The sequence below is a fragment of the Mytilus galloprovincialis genome, chromosome 3 (assembly GCF_965363235.1).
Source record: "Mytilus galloprovincialis chromosome 3, xbMytGall1.hap1.1, whole genome shotgun sequence".
Taxonomy (NCBI): Eukaryota; Metazoa; Mollusca; class Bivalvia; order Mytilida; family Mytilidae; genus Mytilus; species Mytilus galloprovincialis.
This window is the reverse complement of record NC_134840.1, coordinates 60,646,608-60,670,077: the sequence shown is the minus strand read 5'-3', so window position 1 is coordinate 60,670,077 and position 23,470 is coordinate 60,646,608. Positions and strand designations below refer to the sequence as shown.

At 32.7% G+C, this 23,470-nt stretch overlaps 1 protein-coding gene across 1 annotated transcript; it reads right to left on the bottom strand.

The window, feature by feature from the left end:
- Positions 1-409: 409 nt before the first annotated feature.
- Positions 410-23,470, bottom strand: LOC143068531 (delta(14)-sterol reductase TM7SF2-like). The gene is made up of 11 exons (XM_076242661.1): positions 23,401-23,470; positions 21,734-21,774; positions 19,848-20,105; positions 19,158-19,328; positions 11,245-11,428; positions 7,934-8,128; positions 7,267-7,493; positions 6,565-6,733; positions 5,252-5,332; positions 2,627-2,749; positions 410-2,062 (listed from the first exon to the last, which is right to left on the bottom strand). Exons 2-11 carry the CDS (start codon positions 21,749-21,751, stop codon positions 1,902-1,904), a joined length of 1,587 nt encoding a protein of 528 aa, XP_076098776.1. The 5' UTR covers positions 21,752-21,774; positions 23,401-23,470; the 3' UTR covers positions 410-1,901.

Below are 23,470 nucleotides of genomic sequence, written 5' to 3'. Positions count from 1 at the left end.
CAATGTGTCCATAGTACACGAATGCCCCACTCACACTATCATTTTTTATGTTCAGTGGACCATGGAATTGGGGTCAAAACTCTAATTTGGCTTTAAAATTAGAAAGATCATATTATAGAGAACATGTGTACTAAGTTTAAAGTTGGTTGAGCTTCAACTTCATCAAAAACTACCTTGACCAAAAACTTTAACCTGAAGCTGGACAGACAGTTGGACAAACGAACAGACACAGAAACCAGAAAACATAATGCCCTTGGAAAGATATTTTGTTGTTAGCCCAAACTTCTTAATTTACTTCTTTTTTTTCTGAAATGTCTGGAAGATTTGTAATCCCTAAAACAAATGACAATGGCTTTGAGTTCAGCAGATACAACCAACATTCGGCAGCTAAATAATCATCAGATTCCAATAGTATTATAATTTGTTTTAATTGGTTTATCAAAAAGTACAACAATGTTATGGATAACAACATTTAAACTTCTTGAAAAAAATGATCATCTGTATCTGACTATAGTTTTACATAAATTAATGACCTTTATACAGCACTGTACTACTTGGAATTATTTATGAAACAAAATTGTTGCAACTGAATCTCTAGGATTTCCTCAATGACACAATGGAAACGTCTGTTGAAGCCATTTTAAGATGTATCATGTCTTATTTAGGACAAAAAGAATTATTACATTTTCTTGGTCGTTGCAGATATATTTTCCAATCACTATGCAAACATTTACTATTTAAAACATTTTAATATGTCTTAATATTTTAATAATTGCGACTTAATAGAAAAAAGTTATCAGCTATTTAAATGCAAAATTCAGTTTTGTTTGACTTTTTTGGATAAAATAAATCCATTAGTTTTGTTATTTTTGAAAGATAAATGGGAGACAACTCTTAAATTTAAAACCAAAAATAAAAAAAAATTGGTTGTTTTGTTTTACAATTTCTCCTTCTGTCCTTTTTAACACATATTTACAAAGCTATTTACATTATATACACTACTATTTACAAAGTCTTATACATAAAATTATATAAAACTCATCAAAATATACATGATTTGACAACTAGGAATCTGGTGGATCAGTGTTTTACAATATGTACATATTTACATAAACATCTTGCCATCTTCTTAAAATGAAAATAGCAATTCCATGTAAATGTTAAAATATGAAGAAATAAACTACACTGTTTGTGTTTTGGTTGGTTTTTTTTTTCATTTATATAATAGAAAAATATAGAAGTCATTTTGAAACATGCATGTATATGAAAATGTTATTCTATCTTAATATATTAACAATGGCACTGTGTTCCAAACAAATAAAATAGTATTCCAATTGATTTTAAAAAAACTTAAAAAAGGTTTTGGTAATTTCATGTTTTCAAATAACAAAATAAGTATCATAGAGAAACAAGTGGCAATAAAAACTTATTCACAAGGTTTTGCATACATCAATTTTGACTACAGGACGAAACTTCAAGAATCAATAAGAGTTAAGGCTATCTCATAAGTGCTTATTAAAGGTGAGATCATTATGAACTTGAGTATTCTCTCATCTTAGCAGATTTGAATACATTTATTCCATTCTGTTCATTCATGTTTACCCTGACATTTAAACAAAATAATTTTTTAAAAAATATAATAAAAGTAGATTAAAATTAGTTGAATTTAGTTTAATAAAATTAGTTGAACTTAGTTTAATAAAAATTAGTTGAATTTAGTTTAATTTAAAAAAAAAAAAAAGCCAATTAAAATCTTCCAAAAATAAATTGAGCAATACATTTTCTAGTCAAACATAATGATAATGGAAATTAGCTTCAAAATAAAAATAATACAACATATCAATGGACATGATTAATAACAAAATATAAGAGAATATTGCTCTGGATTAGTCAGATTTGCACTAGTATATTTTTGGGAATATTCTATATGGAACCCTCTCACAGTACCGATCCCAGCTGGCTTTGTACTTCTTAGCACAAACTTGTTCATCTCTTCTCTGACGATGAATGAGCAGAATTGTGAAGTATATTGGATAAAACCATACAATTGGTGTGGAAAACCCTGAAAAATAAATATGTGATGAGTACAATTGGTGTGGAAAACCCTGAAAAATAAATATATGATGAGTGGATGTTATCAATATATAGCTTGAATAAAAAACTTTCTGAAGGCAAGTCAGGTTAATTACAAGTAAAATGTTAGCACTGCAATAGGATGTTCCCCAAACAGCACACTATTAACAAAGCCAAAAGAATAATGTCTGCAATACTAGGAGAATGTGAGTTTAATTTGCCTATGCAGGTGAACATTATTATTTGGAAACAATTTTATCTCCAAATTGCCATCTTTTATAAAAGATTAACTACCATGATGATTGCATCCAGTAGTAATTGAGTTTGTAAGAAGTTAACTAAATTGGGATTCAACAACAATCTTACAATTATTTGGATAATATAATTTGTTGAACCTGTATCTATAGGTGTCTTGTCCTGTTAAAATAATATCCTGATTTGCATTACTTATGTGTAAGCTTAGATTTAGGTTTGTATTTTTCTGTAAGCTTTCTGAGAAAAATATTCCTCACTAAATATTGACACTTTTTAACACTAATTCTAGAATACATACCACATGGTAATGACCAAGCTATAGACATGATTATATCACCAAGGTAGTTTGGTTTCCTACATAATCCCCACCATCCAGATACCAATAATCTATTCCCAATTGTTGTTGGAATAGTTTCCAAATCTGCAAATAAGAATATAAAATAGTTAATGACACTAGAAAATATCTTGTCTGTTTAAATATGTTTATTATTTCAAAGTTCAAATAACTACAACTTGCTATGCAGTATGAGTTTTGCTCATTTGTGAAGACCTCACAGTGAACCATATTTTCTAACAAGTTTATCATTTGATCTCCTTTGGAGAGTTGTCTCATTGGCAATAAAAATCTTCTTATTTTTTACTGATGTCAAGATTAAATGAAACTTTTTTTTTTACTAAAAGCACTTTCATAAATTCATATATAAAACAAGAAGTAATTGTAACAGGATGCTGTTACGAAGTCTCCCAAACAAAGCTCCCATAACTCCCCATTCATATGGTCCCATGTTCATTTGATTTGATTTTTTGTCCCATACAAGAATATATATGCCTTACGTGTAGGGATCTCCTCCATTTACAAGTTTTCAAACAGGAGGGGGTGGTGAGGACCCCCAAGGACTTGACCAACATTTCATTTGAGTTGTTTTATTGTCCCCTACGAGAATATATGATTTAGGGGTGGGGATATTGACCGTTTACAAGTTTTCAAACAAGAGGGGGTGGAGTGACCCCCCCCCCCTAGAGTTCCCTTTTATTTCATTTCATTTGTTTTATTGTCCCCCTACAAGAATATATATGGTTTAGGGGTTGGGATCTGGACCGTTTACAAGATAAAAGCACATTCTCAAATTGAACGGGGTGGGGGCAACCCCCAGGCACTTCCCTTTTATTTCATTTGTTTTATTGTCCCCTACAAGAATAAATATGGTTTAGGGGTGGGGATGTTGACCGTTTACAAGTTTTCAAACAAGAAGGGGTGGGGTGACCCCCTCTGAACTTCCCTTTATTTCACTTTATTTGTTTTATTGTCCCCTACAAGAATATATATGGTTTAGGGGTGGGGATCTTGACCGTTTACAAGATAATAGTACATTCTCAAATTGAACGGGGTGGGGGTGACCCCCAGGAACTTTCATTTAATTTAATGTGATTTGTTTTATTGTCCCATACAAGAATATATATGGTTTAGGGGTGGGGATATTGACCGTTTACAAGTTTTCAAACAAGAGGGATCAGGGTGACCCCCTAGGGACTTCCCATTAATTTCATTTCATTTGTTTTATTGTCCCCTACAAGAATATATATGGTTTAGGGGTGGGGATCTGGACCGTTTAAAAGATAATAGTACATTCTCATATTGAACGGGGTGAGGATGACCCCTGGGGACCTCCCTTTAATTTCATTTGATTTGTTTTATCGTTCCATTCAACAATATATATGGTTTAGGGGTGGGGATCTGGACCGTTTACAAGTTTTCAAACAAGAGGGGTCGGGGCGACCCCCTAGGGACTTCCATTTAATTTCATTTCATTTGTTTTATTGTAACCTACAAGAGTATATATGGTTTAGGGGTGGGGATCTGGACCGTTTACAAGATAATAGCACATTCTCATATTGAACGGGGTGGGGATGACCCCCGGGGACCTCCCTTTAATTTCACTTGATTTGTTATATCGTTCCATTCAAGAATATATATGGTTTAGGGGTGGGGATCTGGACCGTTTACAAGATAAAAGCATATTCTCAAATTGAAAGGGGTGGGGATGACCCCCCAGGGACTCCCCCTATATATCATGTGATTTGTTCTATTGTCCTATAATCATTTCTGAAGACTGAATGTATCTATCACTTACAGTTTTCAAGTTATATTCATTTGAAAATTTTAGAAAATAAAATCCCATAGGGTTCTATAGTAAACCCCTTCCTCCTTTCTACCCCCAAAATACCCCTTAATAGACCCCAATGCACAAACGAAAGATTGATGGCTCACCTAGACATATTGGTCTACCATATTATGAAATCCTAAGTCAATCTGACAAGCGGTTTTGGAGAAACGCTGCGGACAAGTTCATTTTTTAAAGTGGCGGAAGAGGAAAAGGAAGTGGAAGTGGAAGTGGAAGAAGAAGAATAATAAAAATAATAAGAACTGAGCAAAAACAATAAGTCTCCAAACTGTGTTTGGGAGACTTAATAATGTGAAAATTTGTAAAGTTATTGAAGGTTATCAACTACAGTGGTGCAGCACAATAAATACTGTTTTTGACTACAGGACCTTGTGTACAATCCTTGTGATGTTTTCATATTCACATGAAAATCCATTTGACCCATACACACGAGATTTCAGATTTTTAATAATCCACCTGAATAGACCTGACCTGCATGATCTAGAGGAATCTAAAAAGCCTGCTTCAGATTCGAAATAAATTCCAGTCAATTGAAACGTTGTTTTTTTTAAACTTTTAAACCTAGATTGAGCAATCATTTATTCATTTATGTTTAACAAGTCAAAATAAAGATCCAAACTGAAAAAGCAGGGTACAACAACATGTATATGCCTTCTATCAAAATAGATCTTTCTGCTAATTTACTGGGAATCTACAATAACTTGTTTTTTGCATTATAATTGCCTATTATCAATACTTACGTGATAATGTTGGATTATATGGATTCTTCCTAAATTCATTTTTCTGTGAATTACTTCCTCTGAACATGAAATAACCAATAACTACAATATAAAATGGCATTGGATTCATTTCTTTAATTTTACAAATTATCATTTATTTTTTTCCATTACCTTTTTAATGTCTCAGATATAAAAACCCTCTTAAAGAGGAATACTTGTACATAAGGAAGACAAATTCAGAATTAATCATTCATTTCTATTATCAAAATTATCTTATTCACAGTCTGTACCGTTAGCCCCTAAATGCCCCAGACTAGTAAAACTAAATTCAGAGCAAGGATTTTCAAAATTATATTTAGACACATATTAACATAAAAAAAAAAAAAAAAATGGTATATTGATTCTTTGGACAAGTAGTTGAAAAAAATCAGTATTTCAATATATCCCTTTAAAGTTCCTAACAGTTCAGGTACATGTATGACTAATTTTTCAGGTATGTAGCAGGACGCTTCTAATTATTCTTTTGGCCTTTTTGTAAAAAGGTATTCTACAAAATAAGGTCTGTAAAGTCTTTTTGAGACAACCATCATCCATCTGATATAATAATTATAAAAGCGAAAGGAAAACTACAGCATACAAATTTTGACTTCTCATTTAGATTGTGTTACCAATATTGATTGTCTCTGTCAACAGTAGCATGGCTTTTAATTCTTTTAAGGAATATTGTTAAATAATGGCGCTTAACATCAACTTAATGGAAATAATCAGATGGGTGTTTAAGTCTGGTAACTTTACTTTGGGATAAAAATATTTCCCTGATTCTTCCTCAATTTATCCCTTTTTGCACCTATTGTATAAAAAGATTTAATCAACCCCTGGTTCCTTTAATCTCAGCACCTCATTGGTTAAAATCCGATTATGATGTTGAATTTTTTTGCTTTCCTCTGGATTTCCTATTGTGACGGCATGAAAAATGGTGACCATGCCTGATGACGTCAGATAAAAAGAACACATCTTTTGCAGGTCATTCGAAAAGAAGGAATAAGTTTGCCTGTGTATTATTTGAAAATCATTAGAGAAACAGATTCCACCACCAAATCTCGTGTAATACGATATTTATCCACTCTTGATAGTTAAAATTTTAAATATTTAAAATGCTCTGCGAGCCTGGCATTTTAAATTTCATTTTGAAATGTAAACTGTCTCGAGTGGATAAATATTTTATCACACTTGATGCAGTGGTTGAATCTATATATATAGAAGAAGAGAATCTGCATACATTTATAAGAAAAAAACATCCCCAGCCTCTGACAGGAGGTTATAATAATACTTACAGTTTAAGACTCCAATGGCTGCCAAACAATACCAAAATAAATGAACATCATTCTCTGCCAGAAATTTAGTCTGTAGACAGTACAAGAATGGCACCCAAACAAGATCTCCAAACACTAACATGAACCCAAATCCATCATGTATAATATCCATTGTAGTCAGGATGGCATCCTAAAAATATGAAATAAAGTCATGTTCAAATCTATATTGGGTTTTTTAAAATAATTTCACAATGATACAAAATTTAAAAAGCAATGACACAGAATATGTCCCACAAGAATATGAACAAATTACGTGGTAGCAATCTTTACTTAAAAGATCGTTGAAATTCCATTGCAACTCTTCAAAACAGGAGCAAACATTGACAATGACAGCCTTCATGAAATTAAATAATTGACAGAAGAGCTGGATGTGGAAAGCAATATCAATTAAAAATTTCTTTAGTTTTATATTGCTTGTCTGGACCATGGGCTTAGGTAAACCTTGAAGACTTTGGTTACTAATTCAAAAAATAATGATTTAACAAAATATATCTTCCTTTCATTGCTTTATACATGTACCTTTATGTCAGCTCTTTTTTAAAATGAGTTCCAAACAGTTTGGAAACTTTTTTAATTTTGAAAATATGAACTCTTCAATAAAGTTATACTATTTATAACTAAACAGCTCCAAATATTGATACAGATATCAAGTCTTTAACTTACCTCAAACCAAAGAGCATCAGCAACATATAGTGCCTGGAACACAACCACCATTGTAAGGCCAGGAGGGAGAACACCATTGTTCTTTTGGTAAGCTTCTGTCAAAAATACTAAGTTGATCATTAACCAACCAATCAGACCTGGTCGAAGTTCACAGAAAAACTTCAGGTCAAAGCTTCCTATTCTTGGATTAAGTTCATGGCCAATGAAGAAGTCATACAAAAAGTTGCCTGTAAAATAAAGCAAAACCAAGGTCATTAAATATGTGTATATGAAACAACTGGCACAAATATAAAGTCTTTTCTCTGGAACTGAATTCAAAACTAAGCTAAATACTGAAATCCCATAAGATAAGATAAGATAAATAATAGTTTATTAAAGTGTCACATATTGATCTACATTAAAATACATAACATCATTAAAAAAAGGATCAATACCCAGCCTATAAAGACTTACGAGACACATATAAGATAAACATTGGGCGTCTTTTTTTTGTACATTATTTTTCAATGAAAGAGCATTAAAAATATTCTTTGTTTAAACCTAAAGGTAAAAAGCCATGTTCAAACTGCAAACTTTTTTTTACCATAGACATTCAGCATCTTCAGGATAGAACATAATGCCCTTAATTTTTTTTTTTTTTTTAGTTTTATAATAAATATTTCATTACCTGTATTTCCACCAGGAGCTAGACTGGCATTTAGTCCACGACGAGCTTTAATGTACAACAATAGACTCAAAACAAAGCTGAAGATAATTCCACTGGTGATCAACTGTATAAATTTAGTGTGGACTATCTGAATAGGATATTTCATGTAAACTGCTCCAGTAAAAGCCATTAAACTTACAATCAAGGCAAAGAATCCTGAAATAAAAACATGCATCTCTTTAAATCATAATGGTATTCAATTCAAATGGATAATATTGTGGTTTACCTATAGAACCAGGACAATTGTTTGAAATGTGATCACGCATAGAAAATATTGGTTATTTTTTTTCTAGGTGCGCATGGTGTTACTGTTTTCAATTTAAAACAAGTCTGACAAGTCCAAAATTAAGATTTATTCTATATCATATTCTACCAAGCTATTCATTGACAACCAGATCAATAACATTTGTTCAACTAAAATGGCGTCCTATTAGTCTTTTGAATACTGATATGAAAATAGCTTCTGCTGTTATAGCTAATAGACTTAAACCCGTTTTACCATTTGTCATAAGTGACACACAAAAAGGTTTCATTAAAGACAGATTTATGGGTGAGAACACACGCCTTTTATATGATTTGATGCACTATCTTGAGGAAAATAATAGGACAGGTCTTTTATTACTTGTTGATTTTGAAAAGGCATTTGATTCCTTGGAATGGTTATTTTTTAAAAATTCTTTGAAAAGCTTTAATTTTGGGCCTTCTATATGTAGATGGTTTGAAACTTTATACTCAGGGGCATCAAGTTGTGTTATAAATAATGGACACATGTCTAAGTTTTTTTCATTCAGAAAGAGATTGCAGACAAGGAGATCCTCTTTCTCCTTATTTATTTATAATTGGGGTTGAATTATTATCTTTGAAATTAAAAGGTAATCCTGACATAAGGGGAATTACCATCAATGATAATGAATCTCTTTTAAGCATGTACGCAGATGACACATTTCTTATGTTAGATGGAAGGGAAATATCGTTGAGGGAAACACTTTCATGTTTTGAATCTTTTTATAAAATTTCAGGTTTGAAAATAATGCTTCAAAGACAAAAGCACTATGGGTTGGAAGTAAAAAATATTCTGATCTTATTTTATGTCCCGACTTAAAACTTCATTGGTCACATCAAAATTTAAACTTTTGGGGATTGAATTTTCTTTAGATTTAAGCTGTATCACAGAAATTAATTTTGCTAAGAAAATTAAAGAGGTCTCTGCAATTCTGAAGAGCTGGCAACATAAAAAACTCACATTATTAGGAAAAATTACAATTAAATCACTTGCTCTTTCAAAGTTGGTCCATTTATTGACTGCATTACCAAACCTATCACACTCCAGGTTAACAGAGCTCACTTCATTATTTTATGATTTCATATGGAATGGAAAACCAGACAGAATTAAGCGAAACACACTTATTGGTGATATTTCACAAGGTGGACTTAATATGGTACATCTTCATTCAGTTAATATCTATTTGAAAATTAGTTGGATAAAAAGACTGCTGGCAAACCCTAGCGGTGGCTGGCAGCAGTTGTTACTGGCAGACCTTATGCAGTATGGGGGTGAAAGGGTTTTAAATCTTCAGAAAGAAAAGCTGATTGAGATTTCTAAAAGATGTAAAAATTCTTTCTGGAAGGATGTTTTACTATGCTTTTCCGCAGCAAAACCTATTACTGAGATTTCTGTCAGTGACATTATATCCTTAGATATTTTGACCTTTTCTTCTTTGGATGATTTCCCATATTACATTCAATGGGAAAAGGGGTGTGTGCAGTCAGTAAGTGACCTTATTAATCGTGAAAATATGATTTTTTATAAATTTGAACAATTTCAAGAAAAAGTACAAACCTACAATTTTATTAAATATTATGGTTTGTGATAAAAAATCCCTAACACTATGAAAAAATGCCTTAAAGAAAACTGTCTAAAATCTAAAAGACTTAACACTGGTGAAGCTTTCTTAAAAAAAATCGGGTGTAATGTGAAAGCCAAATTTGTATATAAAAACTTAGTAGATGAAGTTATTCAACTGCCAACAATCAAATTTTTGAAATGGGAAAAACTGTTATTAATTGATACTACAGAATGGTCAGAGTATTTCATGATAACAAAAAAGTCTTGTAGAGATGCTTATTTAGTATGAAATTCAAAACAGTGTAGCTGTGGCCATTGATTGACCCATCAAAATCATCCATTGACTGGGACAATTTACGTGAACGTTTGTCTGTAACAACCACTGTTCATGACGTACCTACGATAGACATTTAAACTGTGGGGTCAACAAAGGTTTCTTAACGCCTCTAATTATAAAATAATTCGAAAAATTAATCAGGAATAACCTTTGTGTTTTGATTTATATAATTGATATAAATCAAAATATCGTGTTATTTCTGATTAATTTTTCGAATTACTTTATTTAGGTGTTGAGAACCTTTGGTGACCCCATAGTTTAAGTGTCTTTAAAAAGTACATAGTGAGCATTGGTCGTTACATACAAACGTTCACCTAAATTGTCCCAGTCAATGAATGATTTAATGTGTCAATCAATGGCCACAGCTACACTGTTTTGAATTTCATACTAAGAACCTTTCAATATAAATTTTTGCATAGAGTTATAGCAACTAATACCTTTTTGTACAAAATCAAATTAAAAGATACCTAGTTATTTACTTTTAGTAAACTTGGAGAAGAAACCATTGAACACCTGTTTTTTGAATGCCCAATAACTTTTCAATTGTGGCAGTCTTTTTCCAATATTGTGAAACTTTTTTTTGTAAATTTTGATTTCAACAAAGAGAATGTGTTTCTTGGTTGCAAACATGAAAGTTTATTATTGAATCTGCTAATCATAATTACAAAGAATTATATATACAAATGTAAATTAAATGAAACAAAACCAAATATGATTGAGTTAAAGAATAAAATAAAGAAATACCAATTTCTTGAAAATCATATTGCAAAGAAAAATGATAAAGTCCAAGTTTGTGAAAAATTTTGGTCTCCTTTACATGTTATATTTAACTAAGTGTTGTTTTCATATTATCTATGTTTAGGTCAGAGAAAAGAAATAATTTATAAATTATGTGCAATTTTTTTATAAAAGATACTATAGCTGTTAATTTCTGTGTCATTTGGTCTCTTGTGGAGAGTTTTTTCATTTCTCAATCGTAACACATTTAATACTTTTATTTTCTTCACTTTCAACGAGCATTCCAAAGTAATATTATTGCTACTGCAGCAGTCTGCTATTTTTACAAATGTTTGCAATTTTTTTTATTACCATTACACCTGTACTGAAGTCTGTGTCCAGATTTAAGTGGCTGTCCATTGACAACTTTTCCTATTGGTAACATGTAAAGAAAAGCTTGGAACAGGAACCAACCAACATAAATTAATGCAGCTTCCTTGTCCAAATATGTCTGCCAGTTTGTTGAAATCTTTGGCATTTGCACTCCACATTTATTCTGAAATTGATACAGTAAAATTTAAAGGTGTGTATGAAAAATAATAATAAACAAGAATGTGTCCACAGTACATGGATACCCCACTCACAGTACCATTATCTATGTGCAGTTGACAATGTCATTGGGATCAAAACTCTAATTTGACCTTAAAATAAGAAAGATAATATTATTGGGAACATGTAAATTGAGTTTCAAGTTGATTGGACTTCATAACAAATCAAAGTGCTGGATAGCATCTCTAGAAAGTTTGCAACTGTATATGTGTATTATTTCAAATAGGTTATGGACGTGTATTATTTCAAATATGTATTTAATCACAGTTTTGATTTTTCAAACTAAACCATTGTCTCGCTAGCAATTTCCAAAAAATCACTTTTTATGCCCCATTTACATATTTATGGATATTATTTTTTCTGGTCTGTGCGTCCGTTTGTCTATCTGTCCCATTCAGGTTAAAGTTTTTGGTCGAGGTAGTTTTTGATGAAGTCAATTTGAAATTTAGTACACACTAGAACACACTCGTGATATCCCGGGAACGTGACTGAATTAATATACTAAAGTATAACTATTCGTAAGCCTTATTTTAGTATTGGGATTGTCATCTGATAAAGTCATGCCGATTATAAGATGCACAGTTTTCTCTGCTTTCAAAATCTTTCTGTTTGAACCCGTCGACCTGGAACTTATCAATTATTGGTAATATTAATTATTTGGAAAACAAAAGGTCCTGGAATGGAGTTTTTTTTTAAGCAACAGCATTGTCCTATATTTATCAATTTAGTTATAAATAAAGTTGAATTTTTTGATTCACTGTTTTATGTCATGCCCGCTAACAAATTGAAAACTGTACCTATACTCCTTATTATAAGTCCAGAGTTTAATTATTCATATTGTCATCTTAGAAAGTCTTACTGCTTAAAATTAATACTACAATAGGGAACAATTTGACAATGATTGAATTTAGTAGTTGTCAGCCCTTTGATTATGACCCGTGTATATAGCAAAATCAGAAAAATATCGTTTGGTGGTGCGCCTGTCAGATGAGAAACATACAGATAAGGTAATAGGTAACAGGTGAATATACTATTGGTATCGGTATCGGATTCGACCCGGAACTTGTTAGTTATTGGCAATATTAATTATGTGGAAAACAAAAGGGTCTGGAGTGGTGTAATTTTTAATCAAAACCATTGTTTTACATGTATATTGGTAGCAGGGCTTCCAAAAAATATTTGAGCCAGCCGGACATTTCATATCTGATCCCGATTTTAATCCCTTAAGACTTAGTCACAAAAGGCAATTATGGTAATCAGATGGCCATTCCAATGATTGACATTACATTAAAAAAAAAAAACGATTTTAAACTTTACTTTGATATGATATGAATTTGATGTTAGGATGTTACTGTTAAACTGGCAGTGTATCATTCAAAGTGTGCACATCAGCGTGCTCATATCTGCCATAGACTTTTTATTTGTGCAAAATGACATTGTCAGAAACTACTTTCGTTTTCAACCGGATGTTGACTTGACAATGGTAAAACATGGACCATAAACGGATACGTAAAATCCGTGTATTTTTACAAAGCACGACTGAGAGAAGAAGCTCTTTCCACGTTATTTCTTCAACAAAATACTTGAATTGAACGTTAGATACAGGTATCATTGATAATTTTAGCATTTTTGAAGAAATGTAGGATGCATTATTAAATTTCCCACCTGTGCACATGCGCACACGTGTTCTAGTTCATACGACATAGTTCTGACGATTTTTTATTTAAAACCTTAAAATTTTTCATCAAATCATTTTGATAAACTAATTTCTAATGATTTTAATCTTTAGAACGAAATCAATTAGATACAAACCGCTGAAATGTAAGAAAATATTTGTGATTAAACCGATCAATGTATACGATGTCCGGTACTGATCATAGTTCACCTGTCACCTGAACAGGTAGATTTCAGCTGTCCAACTGCTAATTAGCCTTGATTAAAATTAGAAAGTATTTAAGTAGGTGTTGTTTTGATAGTAATTAATCATCATGTCACATTTATGACCGGAAACGTGTTGATGTTAAAGGCAAAAGGTTGGGTCAAAAAGATCGTGAATTATGTAAAAATGACCGAAAAAGCCTTGAAAAATAAAAAAAGTATATGACCGTTTCATGCTTTGCCCAGCCGGACTTTTACCGGACATTATACAAATGACCGGAATATATGACCGTTTTGGAAGCCCTGATTGGTAGTCCGAGATTACTCTGACGTCCAACGGCTGTTTTGCCAGACAAGCTGGGGCTGTGGGACGTCAGAGCTCGTCCCATATCAAAAAGTGGATATTTGCCCACCCAAAATAGATGCGCTGCCTTGTTGCTTCTGGTGCCAATTGAGGGCCTTGGAATTATATAAATCGGGCATCAATCTGTTTATTTTTCATTTATCTCTTCATTTCTGTAAGTTTCACCTACCTGCCAACCTTTATTTTTCCATATTTTAACAGTTTTCACAGAGACCCATCGATTTCTGCATTTTGACTTTCATTTTCAAAGAGTATCACGTGACCACGAGAAAACAGTGCAAATGCCAATAATGTAACACCTCGTTCATTTACGATGCATGTCTAAATGTCTGAGAGCTTCCGATTGTTATCGTGGTCGGAACTAAATGCTTAATACCGATCTCCTGTAAAGGAGGTGAAAAATCGTGGTTGGCCTCTAGATGTTAAACATCGATCTCCTATAAAGGAGGTGAAAAAATATAAATATTTGCATATTTGAGTCTCAAGGCCACGAACTCTCTCGTAACTTGACGTCCATTTGAAAGTGAAAGTCAAAATGCAGAAATTGATGGGTCTCTGTGAAAACTGTTAAAATATGGAAAAATAAAGGTTGGCAGGTAGGTGAAACTTAAATATTTCCATACACCAAATATAGTTGACCTATTGCATACAGTATAAGAAAACAGACCAAAACACAAAAACTTAACTATAACCACTGAACCATGAAAATGAGGTCAAGGTCAGAAGACACCTGCCAAGTTGGACATGTACACCTTAGTGCTTCCATACACCGAACAGTGTTCTCCCCAGGATTTTTTTAAGGCGCAAAATTCAAGGGCGCGTAACTCCTTTTTTACAGTGAACTTTTGTGATCTGAATCAATCAGTCATAAATCATAACATGCAATATAGCTTTGTGTTGTGTGTTTAATAATGCAAAGTATTAATGAATTTATACAAGAATATATATGAAATAAATTGATTTTAAACACAAAAGTTATTTATATTAAGTCAATTAAAGAAGTCAAAATATAAATATTCATCTCTGTACTCTCAGCTACTTCTAGGGATATTGTTTCAAGATAGTGTTATTTTGTTGGACAGTCTGATCCTCAACATTGTCTTAATCCTCTTCAGGGTTGAAAACCCCCTCTCATTATATCTTTTGCTTATACCCCCCTTAACCCTTTCACCGATTGCTGCCCAGACAGAAGCTACTCTGAGACGATGGCTTCCCTGGCTACTTTTACTCAAGTGGGAGATCTTCATAATAAATCTCAATAAAAACTTGTTTGTAGTTATTTGTGTATTTATTTCATTCACTAACACCATGTTCACAGTTTTGTTTATGTTTTGATAATTTTTTCGTCATAAAATATTCAAATTTTCAAATTTTCGGCATTATATAGGTGAAATTCTCAAAATTCTGCTCTTTGACCCCAAATCGTAATTTTTTAACCCAAAACGGCAAAATTTTGAAAAATTTTATGAGGCTGTACAAATTCCTCACACTGAACGATGTCCATTCCAAGTGTTTTGTACATAAAACGACATATTATGTCAAAAAACTATAATAGTTTGGCTTCAATTCTTCCATATTCTTTCAAAAAAAATGTTCCCTCATTTCAAATTCTCGTAAATTCCGTAAATTTCCTCTGATTTTGACACGGTTTTCAACAAACGGAAGCGACATGTTTACACTTTCATCCGGGTATTCATCAAAGAAAGATAACTCATGTTTGCACTGTTTTGAGCGGGAAATATAAAAGATGTATTCTGATCCCGGTAAAACGGGACTCGTCGTCAGCTGTCTGAAGCGTGAATCCCGGTAAACCGGGACTCATCGGCGAAAGGGTTAATTTACATTTCTATGCCATGAAAACTCAGTCAGCCACTTGTCACTGAAACCAGAAACATGGTGCTTGCTGTTATCACTTGCTAAAACTTTAGCTCAGTTGGGATTAGGAAAAGCAATTATAACATCTGCTTATACTGACAGCTGAGTGTAGAGGGAGGTTTGTGTATTCCCCTTTTCATTAGAAGTCATTGATCTGAAAAAAAAAACTTCTACATTTGTACTTCCATCATGTCTTAAACTCTTTTGCTTAGAATTCACCCTTTGTTATTTGGAGAGAACATGTTCATTCAGAATTAATAAAATCGAATATGGTTAAGATACCGGTAGTTGGTATACAACTTTTTAAAACAAAAATATTTTAATGATCAGCTGACAAGATTCCGTAGTTTGACATTTATTTACGCTTCCATGTACATTATTGTTAAAACCTATCTTTGGCAGGTAGATATAAACCAAATTTCAGTCTTCACGACGAGTGGCAGCCCAGGCAGCCTAGGCTGGTAAAATTGCTCTCGGGCCTGTAAAAATCAGACCTACAGGCCAACAGAATCTAACTAAAAATTTTCAAAAATTGAGCTGCGGGCCTGTAGATTTAGCAGTTCAACGTGAAGACTGAAATTTTCGTTAAAGTTAAGACCATTGGAATTAATTACTAGTGACATTATACAGAAGCCGCGGCGATTCCGTACCCGTGTTGATTGTCACATAAAATCATAAAAATGTTCCCGACGCACAGATTCACGATCGATGTTCAATGATCATTTTATTTCTACAAATATGAAAATTAACACGCTGCGGGATCAAGTAGTAAGGGACAGCGGCCAATTAAGACGCTGCGGGATTTACGAAAATATTATGAAGGCGCTGCGGTGCCTATCGGCCTGGGGAGAACACTGCCGAATATACTAGACCTATTGCTTATAGTATCTCAGATATGGACTTGACCACCAAAACTTAACCTTGTTCACTGATCCATGAAATGAGGTCGAGGTCAAGTGAACTGTCTGACATGCAAGAGGACCTTGCAAGGTACGCACATACCAAATATAGTTATCCTATTACTTATAACAGTCTTCACGCTGAACTGCTAATTCTACAGGCCCGCAGCTCAATTTTTGAAAATTTTTAGTTAGATTCTGTTGGCCTGTAGGTCTGATTTTTACAGGCCCGAGAGCAATTTTACCAGCCTGGGCTGCCACTCGGCGTGAAGACTGTTATAATAACTTTTTTTTCAAGTAGTCACTGAACCATGAAAATGAGGTCAAGGACATTGGACATGTGACTGACAGAAACTTCGTAACATGAGGCATCCATATACAAAGTATGAAGCATCCAGGTCTCCCACCTTCTAAAATATAAAGCTTTTAAGAAGTGAGCTAACACCGCCGCTGCCGCCGTAGGATCACTATCCCTTTGTCGAGATTTCTGCGACAAAAGTCGCAGGCTCGACAATAAGCAAAGACTGCAAAATTTCCTTAAAATTACTAATTCAGGGGCAGCAACCTAACAAAGGGTTGTCAGATTCATCTGAAAATTGCAGGGCAGATAGATCTTGACCTGATAAATAATCTACCCCCATGTCAGATTTGCTCTAAATGCTTTGGTTTTAGAGTTATAAGCCACAAGAGTGCACACGCTGAAATGTCTCGCCTTCTATACTAATCATTGATATTATGTTGATAGTCCTAAGTATAAAGCTTAGTTTTATTACAACTGTCTCATAAACTTAACATTAACCAAGATAACTAAACAAAGACCAATGAACCTTGAAAATGAGGTCAAGGTCAGATGAACCATGCCAGGCAGACATGTACAGCTAACAATATATATAGTTGACCCATTACTTATAGTTTAAAAAAAAATAGACCAAAACACAAAAACTTAACACTGTGCAATGAACCGTGAAAATGAGGTCACCGTCAAATAAAACCTGCGCGACTGACATAAAGATCATAAAATATTTCCATACACCAAATATAGTTGACCTATGGCATACAGTATTAGATAAAAAGACCAAAACTCAAAAACTTAACTTTGACCACTGAACCATGAAAATGAGGTCAAGGTCAGATGACATCTGCCCGCTAGACATGAACACCTTACCGTCATTCCATACAACAAATATAGTAGACCTATTGCATATAGTATGAGAAAAACAGACCAAAACACAAAAATTTAACTATAACCTCTGAACCATGAAAATGAGGTCAAGGTCAGATGACACCTGCCAGTTGGACATGTACACCTTACAGTCCTTCCATACACCGAATATACTAGCCCTATTGCTTATAGTATCTGAGATATGGACTTGACCACCAAAACTTAACCTTGATCACTGATCCATGAAATGAGGTCGAGGTCAAGTGAAAACTGTCTGACAGACATAAGGACCTTGCAAGGTACGCACATACCAAATATAGTTATCCTATTACTTATAATAAGAGAGAATTCAACATTACAAAAAATTTGAACTTTTTTTCAAGTGGTCACTGAACCATGAAAATGAGGTGAAGGACATTGGACATGTGACTGACGGAAACTTCATAACATGAAGCATCTATATACAAAGTATGAAGCATCCAGGTCTTCCACCTTCTGAAATATAAAGCTTTTAAGAAGTGAGCTAACATCGCCGCCGCCGCCGGATCACTATCCCTATGTCGAGCTTTCTGCAACAAAAGTTGCAGGCTCGACAAAAAACTGCATTTTTCCCCTATGTTCTATTTTTAGCCATGACGGCCATTTTGGTTGGTTTGGCGGGTCACCGGACACAATTTTAAACTAGATACCCCAATGATGATTGTGGCCAAGTTTGGTTAAATTTGGCCCAGTAGTTTCAGAGAAGATTTTTGTAAAAGTTAACAATGACGACGATGATGACGCCGCCGGACGCCAAGTGATGGGAAAAGCTCATTGGCCCTTTGGGCCAGGTGAGCTAAAAATGAACAGATTGATGCCCGATTTATATAATTCCAAGGCCCTCAATCGGCACCAGAAGCGACGTTGTAGACATGTCTTATGATGTCATGGATACAATCAACATGAATGACTGAGTTCATGACCCCTGCAATTTCATCACAGCTACATGTTTACAAACATTTTAAGAGGGTAGACTTTTGTAACTTTTTCATTATAAAAGATTGAAAATGGAGAATGTGTCTATTGGACACAGATGGAAATCCCACTTGCATATCATATAAAGTTATAAAGGGACATAACTGAAGAACGGTAAAAGTGATGCTACACAAATTTGTACTTGATCTATGTTTTGTGGTAATAAATAGTGTGTATTAGTTTCATAATATTTGATTGATTAAAAGAGTTATTATCCTTTCATGATAATATTAACTAAAACAAAATGGCCATCACCTATACAATGACATTTAACTTTGCATACATGTACACAACCACACAATTCGAACTTCATGACCCAACACCACCTATACAAAAACAATTTAGAGTGTCTTTAGGCCAACAACCCCATTATATATTGTATCTTAAATAACCTTGAGTAAATACAACATATTGAACTGAATCCTGTTGAGTGTTCTTTACTGATTGACAAATTATTTCATTAACAATTTAAAAAAAAACGTACCTGAGAACACAAGATATTCAACCCAAGTACTCCAGCAGGTAGTCCTAAGACCATAAAGAATGATCCTATAGCCCCACCAAACTCTCTGGACCTTGTCATCCCAATTCGTACTTTCTCGGGTTCTTCCATCATCGGAAATTCAACAGGCTGCTTCTCTTTTTCTGGAAGTGTCTGTGGAAAGATGAGATCATTGAATGCCAATTATATTATAACTTTTTAGCTGTAAATATCAATACATAATTACTTTTCCATTCTCAAGCATTGTAAAAATAATTGGTATCTAATGATATGATGTGTTTATCACTTTTTCAATTTAAGCTGTTTAACAGATATTTACTATTTATTTTGGAGTGTTGAGGCAATCATGCATCAACGACTCCAATGGATTAAATTTGTTTGTATGCATCTGTTTAACATGTATAAAACTTGTACTAAAAGCCTGAGTCAATTTTATTCATTTTTATTGTCTGGGTTACATTTGTACATGAAGTTTTCAAGCTACATGTACATGCCATGTACATCGAACATATTTCAATTCTTTTTTATATTAGTGTAATACTGTACATGAAGCTGCAATTATTAAACTTGAAGATAAACAATGAAATTGAAATCTGTAAACAATATCATAAGTATGAAAGCATTTTAGCTTTCAATTACTTGTCAAAATTATAAAATGAAACTAAAAACTACCTTATTTACAAGTCTAGTAGACCTCCTAGTAGGAGTTACTGCTCTATCTTCCCTTTTCACTTTCCCAGCAGCTGGTGTTGCTGGTCTCTTTGTAGACTTTGGTGGAGAAGTTTTTGCTGGAGTAGATTTTGCTGGGGAAATTGATCTTTTAGAACGTACAGATCTTCCACGGCTACGACTTCTACTGCGACTTCTTGACCTTGTACTTCTAGAGGAACTTGTAGATCTCCTCCTAGAAGGTGATTTTGATGATCTAGTCTGGAATGACACAATCAAATTCACTTGTATATTACTTTTACAAATACAACATGTTTAAATTATAAATTTGTATACAACATTCATATTACAGGAAATTAAATTTAAATTGTTTGATGTTTATGAAAATAAGAAAGTATTGTATATTGGAAAAAATTGCATTGTTTTACAATTTATCATTGTGGAGGCTAAATAGGCTTATCGCTTGCAATAGGGTATGGTTTTTGCTCATTGGTGTAGGCTATCCAGCCACATTTAGTAATGAGCTTCCAAGTCTGGGAGAACATGTTTTGTATTTTTTTTTATCATTGTTGTACCTGTAGTATATAATAGGCCGACTAAGGCCCTGGCATTGGTTCATTAAGTGTTCTCACATAGTCTGAATGTTAAAAAGATAGAGGAACACAACCTTTTATATCTAGCATGTAGAGATCCCTGCACAGATCATTTACTTCATTCCTCAATTTTCTAAGGTACTAGAGGAATAATTGTATATAAATTATAAAAATTGTCAGGGTCGACCCATGAAGATTGAAACAGGAAATTAAAAATTTATTTAATAAAACCTACACTGGACACCAGACTCAGCATGAAAGATTATTAAACAGCAGCATGCTAAACAATATGAAGGTTATGAAACAAGATAATAATTGTCAATTATTTAGAAACAGACTATAAAATAATAGAATTACATTTTTTTAGATAATCATCATTTGAGGATTATGGATCCATACATTTCTTTATAAATTTAAAATAACAATACAATTTAATTTACCTGTCAACCTTTGATGGACTTTACCTATGGTTTGATTTATGTACACCTCTGAACTCAAGGCATATCATGTGACCAAAGTTCAGTTATTTAATAAACTCGACTATGTGACCCAACAAAAGTTTAAATATTTTTTTCAAATATGATAAGTGTACATATTTTACCTACTAAAATGATGTATTTATCTATATATATAACATTTAAAGATATAACAAGTAATATTACCAGACAGTCACATCAATTTTTTTTTAAATTTCAACAATTTCACATAAGGTATAGAAAAAACAAAGTATTTATTAAAAGGTTGAAAATGGAACCCAATGTTTAACAATTAACTAGGGAGTCAGAGTAGGAAAAGACATTTATCTAATCTAGGCCAAGGATTTTTTTTTTTGCATAAATAAAAGGTATATATTTATTCACTAATGCAAAAATGATTGTGGATTTAATCATATTATAAATTACAATTTATTGCTTGACCAGTTAATAGATAATTATCGTACCAGACTTTATAAATAAGTCATTATTTTAGAACATGAAGACGTTGAAAATCATGTTTTTACAAACTAATATCAAATATAGGAAAATTATTAAAATTAAATTTAAAAAAATGACTTTTCATCAATTTACATAATTTTAGTAGGTATGAATTTAATAACATCAGTAATAGCTTACCAATACTCTTAGTCTATACCAAGGATTTGTAGTGTCACTATACAAATCCTTCTCTACCATGTGTTTTAAAGTAAAATTTGCCTTCTAAGTACATGTATACAAAAATATTCCACCATTGTTTTATTTGAAGTATCATAGAACTTTCAGGGGGAAAGAAAAGGGAATTTGTGAAGCCTTTGCTTACCTTTCTTGGTGATGCCATCTTCTAATCTTTCAGTTTTTCACCTGTTAATTGAAAGAGTTATTTTTTTTGTATCCAGTAATAAATATACATTTAGAGTATAGACTAGAGTATGCTTTGCCTGTCATGTAGATCTGTAGATGTCAGTGGTTCATGTCTGTTCATTTGTTTTTAGGAAATTGTTTTGTTATATTTAAATAATGGTACATGTATTTCTTTTCTCAATTAAATTCATTTCATGTTCAGGCCTTTTTAAGCGATCTATATAGTATGCGTTATTTTTCATTGTTAAAAGCCATCCTGTTACCTACAGTCATATTGTTTGCCTTAAATTAATGGAGAATAAAGGCATGGTCCCCTGGAGAAGAATCCCAATTTAAAACAAGATGGCTTAAAATTATTCCCAAATAGACAACTTTTTTCCCAAACAGTGCAGTCTCACTGACTGTAGATGAATTCAAACTGAAAAACACTCATTTAATGATTTATACATTTTCATGCCAAAAATTACTATATGTGCAGATTTAAGGGTCTATTTACAATGTACGAATCATCACTGACAAAAAGGGGTCTTATTTCAAAGCAGGGTTTGACTCTTAAAAGGGGGTCTGTAAATTGAAGTTTCAGTCAAATTCATGATTTATTCTAAATTTCCCAATTTGATGAAAATTATGCATATTTTCCCAATAAAAAAGGGTAGAGGTTGTTTTGAAAAAAGCCAACAATATCACTGACCTATAATTGTTTGAATTTTAGAGTTTGGTGGATATTTGTCCCATTTACAATCATACTAGTTGCTACATCTCCTTATTTTAGTTTTATTTCTTTATTGTGTCTATATCCCAAGTTGCAATTTCAAGCATTGACAAAATTTGAGACAATGAAATTTCTAGATCTTTGTCTGTTTTATTTTTAAATAATTTTAATGAAACTGAAAATAGAAACGTTTATTTGAACTATTTGTCAGATAATTTTTGTCTAAATATGCTCCATATATTTAAAATTGGAATTTCAAAGGTACTCAATAAAACATTTCCTTGTATTTACATGTATATGTAAAATTTATGGAAGTGTCCACTTATGTTCAAATTTATGCATGCATATACCGAGAGTTATCTGTTCACCAGTGTTGCGAAATGCACCAAATGCAAGGACGATCTTTGTCAAACAGACTTTGTACTTTTCATGTAACTCTATGATAATGAAATGGACGGACTTTATTACGGACGAGAGAAATTAATACCGATTTGAATTTCGTCAATACATGTAGGTCATATCGTACCAAACGAACCACAACACAAAATTTGTTGGATGCCGAGTACTCACGAAATTTACATTTCTAAAAGTAAACAAAGACACGTGGACTAAATATTAAGTGTACAACTAAATAAAATCTCGTTAACATTAATTTATAATATACAAAAATATGTGCAGTTTTAACATTTTCATTCTTTTAGAGTTGGAAAGAAAAATTACAGTAAATTTTCAGCGACACAGCAGTTGTCAATCATTCATTTAAAAAAAGCTGATTTATTGTCCGAGGAGAACAAATCCCCGTATCTTTATATGCTGTAACTTATTTTGCACATAAATTGTGAGAACTTTTCAATATTTAATCAATTAATTTTTAATTCAGCATGCTATATTAATTAGAAATATTGTTTATTTACCTTCTTCACCCTTTCTTCTTGACAGACGCGACCAATTGTTTGGCGGGCTGTATTCTGATTGGCTGGTATT